At 51.3% G+C, this 3,339-nt stretch overlaps 2 protein-coding genes across 2 annotated transcripts; one reads left to right on the top strand and one right to left on the bottom strand.

The window, feature by feature from the left end:
- Positions 1-681: 681 nt before the first annotated feature.
- CTAM01_17183 (uncharacterized protein) lies at positions 682-1,153 on the top strand (the record flags this gene model as incomplete). Its single annotated transcript, XM_060533172.1, has 2 exons — positions 682-754; positions 831-1,153. 2 exons carry the CDS (start codon positions 682-684, stop codon positions 1,151-1,153), a joined length of 396 nt encoding a protein of 131 aa, XP_060372251.1.
- Positions 1,154-2,003: 850 nt separating this feature from the next.
- CTAM01_17182 (uncharacterized protein) lies at positions 2,004-3,278 on the bottom strand (the record flags this gene model as incomplete). Its single annotated transcript, XM_060533171.1, has 1 exon — positions 2,004-3,278. One exon carries the CDS (start codon positions 3,276-3,278, stop codon positions 2,004-2,006), a length of 1,275 nt encoding a protein of 424 aa, XP_060372250.1.
- Positions 3,279-3,339: the final 61 nt, after the last annotated feature.

Below are 3,339 nucleotides of genomic sequence, written 5' to 3'. Positions count from 1 at the left end.
GCTAAGACACCGGTTGCTTCTTGGCGCTGAGTATCCGTTTCGCGCCTCATGGTGATTAACATAGCTGAGGGCACCGCATCACCTTTTGGTTGATTAGCTCTACATATCTATGGCCCGTAACAAAAATGGCACGCGGCCTGAGGTGGTTAACTTGAAAACGAACCGATGACTAGCGGACTCGCAGGCCTGACTTCGCCGTTTGAGTGCCATCTCCAAGGAATCATGCGCTCCTCGCTGAATTTGAGTGGCTTCAACGATGACAGGGTCTTGTACAGGGACCCTGGGTCTCTTTTTCCTCGTTTCTGGGGGCAGCACCTCAACGTTCGCAACCTTGGCCCCCTTATATAAGTATGCGACTATCTTATTGCCTGGGGGCATGTTCCGGTCGCGATTCTCGCCACCAAGTTCTCCAAACACAGTTGAGCTATACAATGACAGTCAACATCACAAATTTCTTCATGCGAAATCTCCCATGTATTGAGTTTTCAATTGCGGAAGAATCTTGCATCTAAAGAGTAAGCCAGAGCTTTGAAAGCGCACCTGTTGCTGCATGAGGCCAGGTTTCCTTCCGCGTTGTGACGGTTTAGCGAGTTGATCAATATCTGCAACGAAGCTAATAGACTCCTCTCAGGCATACGGTCAACGTCAGAAATCCAAGAAAAGAAGCAGTATGGCCGTTCCATGTGCGGAAAGATCTCTGAGTGCCGAGCAGAACTCAACTCCTGGTGCGGAAGCCAATCATTTCGAGAGCGCGGTCAGCCCGAGCTGGCTGGATCAGAAGTCTCGATACATCTTGAAATTACAGACTTAAGTTGCTAATCTAGCTCCAGCCCTTTGTGCTCTGCCATACGATTCTTTCGAGCACGATCGTACTATTCTTGCTGCAGCTTCGGAGGGAGATGCTGCGCTATATCCCGAATTCAAGTTCGAATTTCCAATGACCCATTGGGTGGTCTACCTACTATTCGACTCGGGTAAGTTGATCTACAACGGTCTGTCGGAACCCTATTGTGTGCCCCTTGATCGGGTGCATGGTTTTGGTGACCCGATGCTTCAATCTATGAAGGAAAATCAATGCCTCCGTTCAGAGTGGGGTTGTCACGAAAGGTACCCCAACGCTCTGACGATGGAGCTCGGAAAGACGACGATGTGAGCAAATTACCTCACTCCATTGAGTTGCTCTAACTATGAGACATTAGTCTGATTTTCTACGTGGCTTACTTGGATTTTCGCCCTCTCAATCCTTTCACGTGAAGGCGCTGCACTGGGACTACTGAGCACTATAGATCGGGCGCGTCCGGGCTTTTGACAATGCGTCGTGTTAGCGATGTAGAAGACATCACATATGGTATTCCACAAAGAGGTCAAGTCTGGCAACGAAACGGGACATGGCGAGAGCCGGGAATTCGAATGCTCGAGGAAACGAGAGACAGGCTCAAAAGCTGTGCCTAGCATTCATGACAGCATCAGGAGAGCGCGCATTAGTCAGGCCTTGAAGCTCTCCAACTTGTCAACTTATCTCTTGAGCAGCACCAATTCCATAGATACCCCGATCATCGTCTACTTGAACTTAGTCGTGGCACCTTTGGAACCAGTATCGTTCACATGCCTTTGACCTTCCCAGTGCGCACTGCCTTGCGTGATGTTCAGTTCCAACGGCCCACATCTTCGAAAGCGGGCTTCACTTTGTGTTTTTTATTCTATGATTTACCATTTGCCGTGCCACTTCGTGCCTGAGTCGTCTGCGGTCTATCCGAAGATATGCTGAGTGCGCTCGTCGCGAATGCATCGGAAGGTTGTCACTCTTGTATATACAAATACTACCATTGTTTCCTGCCGCATCATCATGAATCCATAATTACTTCAGCTTGATCCGTAAGTCACTGCGCGTCTGTGGAAATAGTAAGGCCCCCGCAGTCCCAATCGAAACCGCGCGAGTGAAATAACTGTTCGGATTTCGTCGCTATAGTGACTCCAGGGTCCCCATCTCGCGACCATGCACGTCACCATCCCTTTGTGTTGAAACCGTCGAGATCGGCCGTGTGAACAGCGAAGTATAGGGTATCGATGGACCTATCCTTCCTCGTGGTGGTCCAGGCGATCTCGGAATACTGCTTCAGGTTCGCGACGTCATGGGAGGCATGACGGCGCTTGAGCACTGGATTGGTAGTAGCTGACTTCTGTTGGCGCTCCCAAGACACATTCCGTCGAACAGGCTCAGGTAGCTCTGTCTTTACCAATTTTCGTCGTGTGGTTCGGGGGATGAGGACGTCTTGGAAGTTGCGGCTAGCAGTCTTGGAGATAGACCGACGAGCGGACCGTGGCACCTCGGTGACAGGCTTCAGAGACTGCGAGCGGTTTCCACGCTTCATCATCAATGGGGCGTCGTCGGAATCGTTGAGAGAGACGGCCAAGGTAGACGGGGCCGGGTGGCTGTCACGAGACCAAGGGATTACTGAGGTAGACCGAGAGGCAATATTGCCTACCCCTCCGCGATTGTTCTGCTCAACGATCATCATGGAAATAAGAGAGCAATGCGAGATCGCCTTATCGTTGATTTCGACACGTTGGAAGACAGTCTTCTCGTCAACGCCAGACTTTTTCTCTTTCTTGATCGAGTCTTCCCGCTCGGAATCATCATCAATTGCGCATTCGTCAACGCAGTCGGTGTTTGAGTTTTGGTGGAGAAAGGCTTTCGACTGGCTTGTAGGATTCTGGCGACGATTCGAGGTAACGTCGCTTTTGGGGGGGCCTTTGGTCTTGCAGTCGCCCACGGGGGGTTCGTTGTGCCTTTGTACGGGAGGCTGAGAAGTTGTCCGCACGTTGCCCTGAGACTCCTTGTCGGATTCGAGGCCGCCCAAGGTCTTCTCGCTTGCCTGAATACTTTTGGTAGCTGAGGAATGGCTGGACCCAGAGAGAGCAGCCAGAGATCTGCGAGGTGATAGCAGAGGGCGGGTTTGACAATCTTGTGAGCGTGTCAAACCGCGAACAACGATGGTGAGGGACCCAGTATCAAACGACCGAGTTTCTTGGAGATGCTCCTTCTCTGAGGCCTTGCCAGAGTGCTTGGTGACACCAATCGCGCATTTCTCATGATCAGACGAGGAGGAGGGAGAGTCGACGCTGTGAGAGAGTTCGGGGACAGCTTGTGAGCGTATTGGTAGACTGTAGGTGGCGATGGAAACTTGGTGCTCAGCAGTGGAAGACAACCGGATGTCTTCGTGATGAAATCCTAGCAATTCCGTCAAGACTGTGTCTAAGGCATCTGGAAAGAACATTGTGCCCCGAAGTGAGGGAATTGTCGAAGTGAGAGAGTCGTCGGTTTGGCTGGCGTGAAGA

The sequence above is a fragment of the Colletotrichum tamarilloi genome (genome assembly GCF_030869305.1).
Source record: "Colletotrichum tamarilloi strain Tom-12 chromosome Unknown Scaffold_392.1, whole genome shotgun sequence".
Lineage (NCBI taxonomy): Eukaryota > Fungi > Ascomycota > Sordariomycetes > Glomerellales > Glomerellaceae > Colletotrichum > Colletotrichum tamarilloi.
Note: the sequence above shows the minus strand (reverse complement) of the source record. Positions and strands in the feature narration are given on the sequence as shown.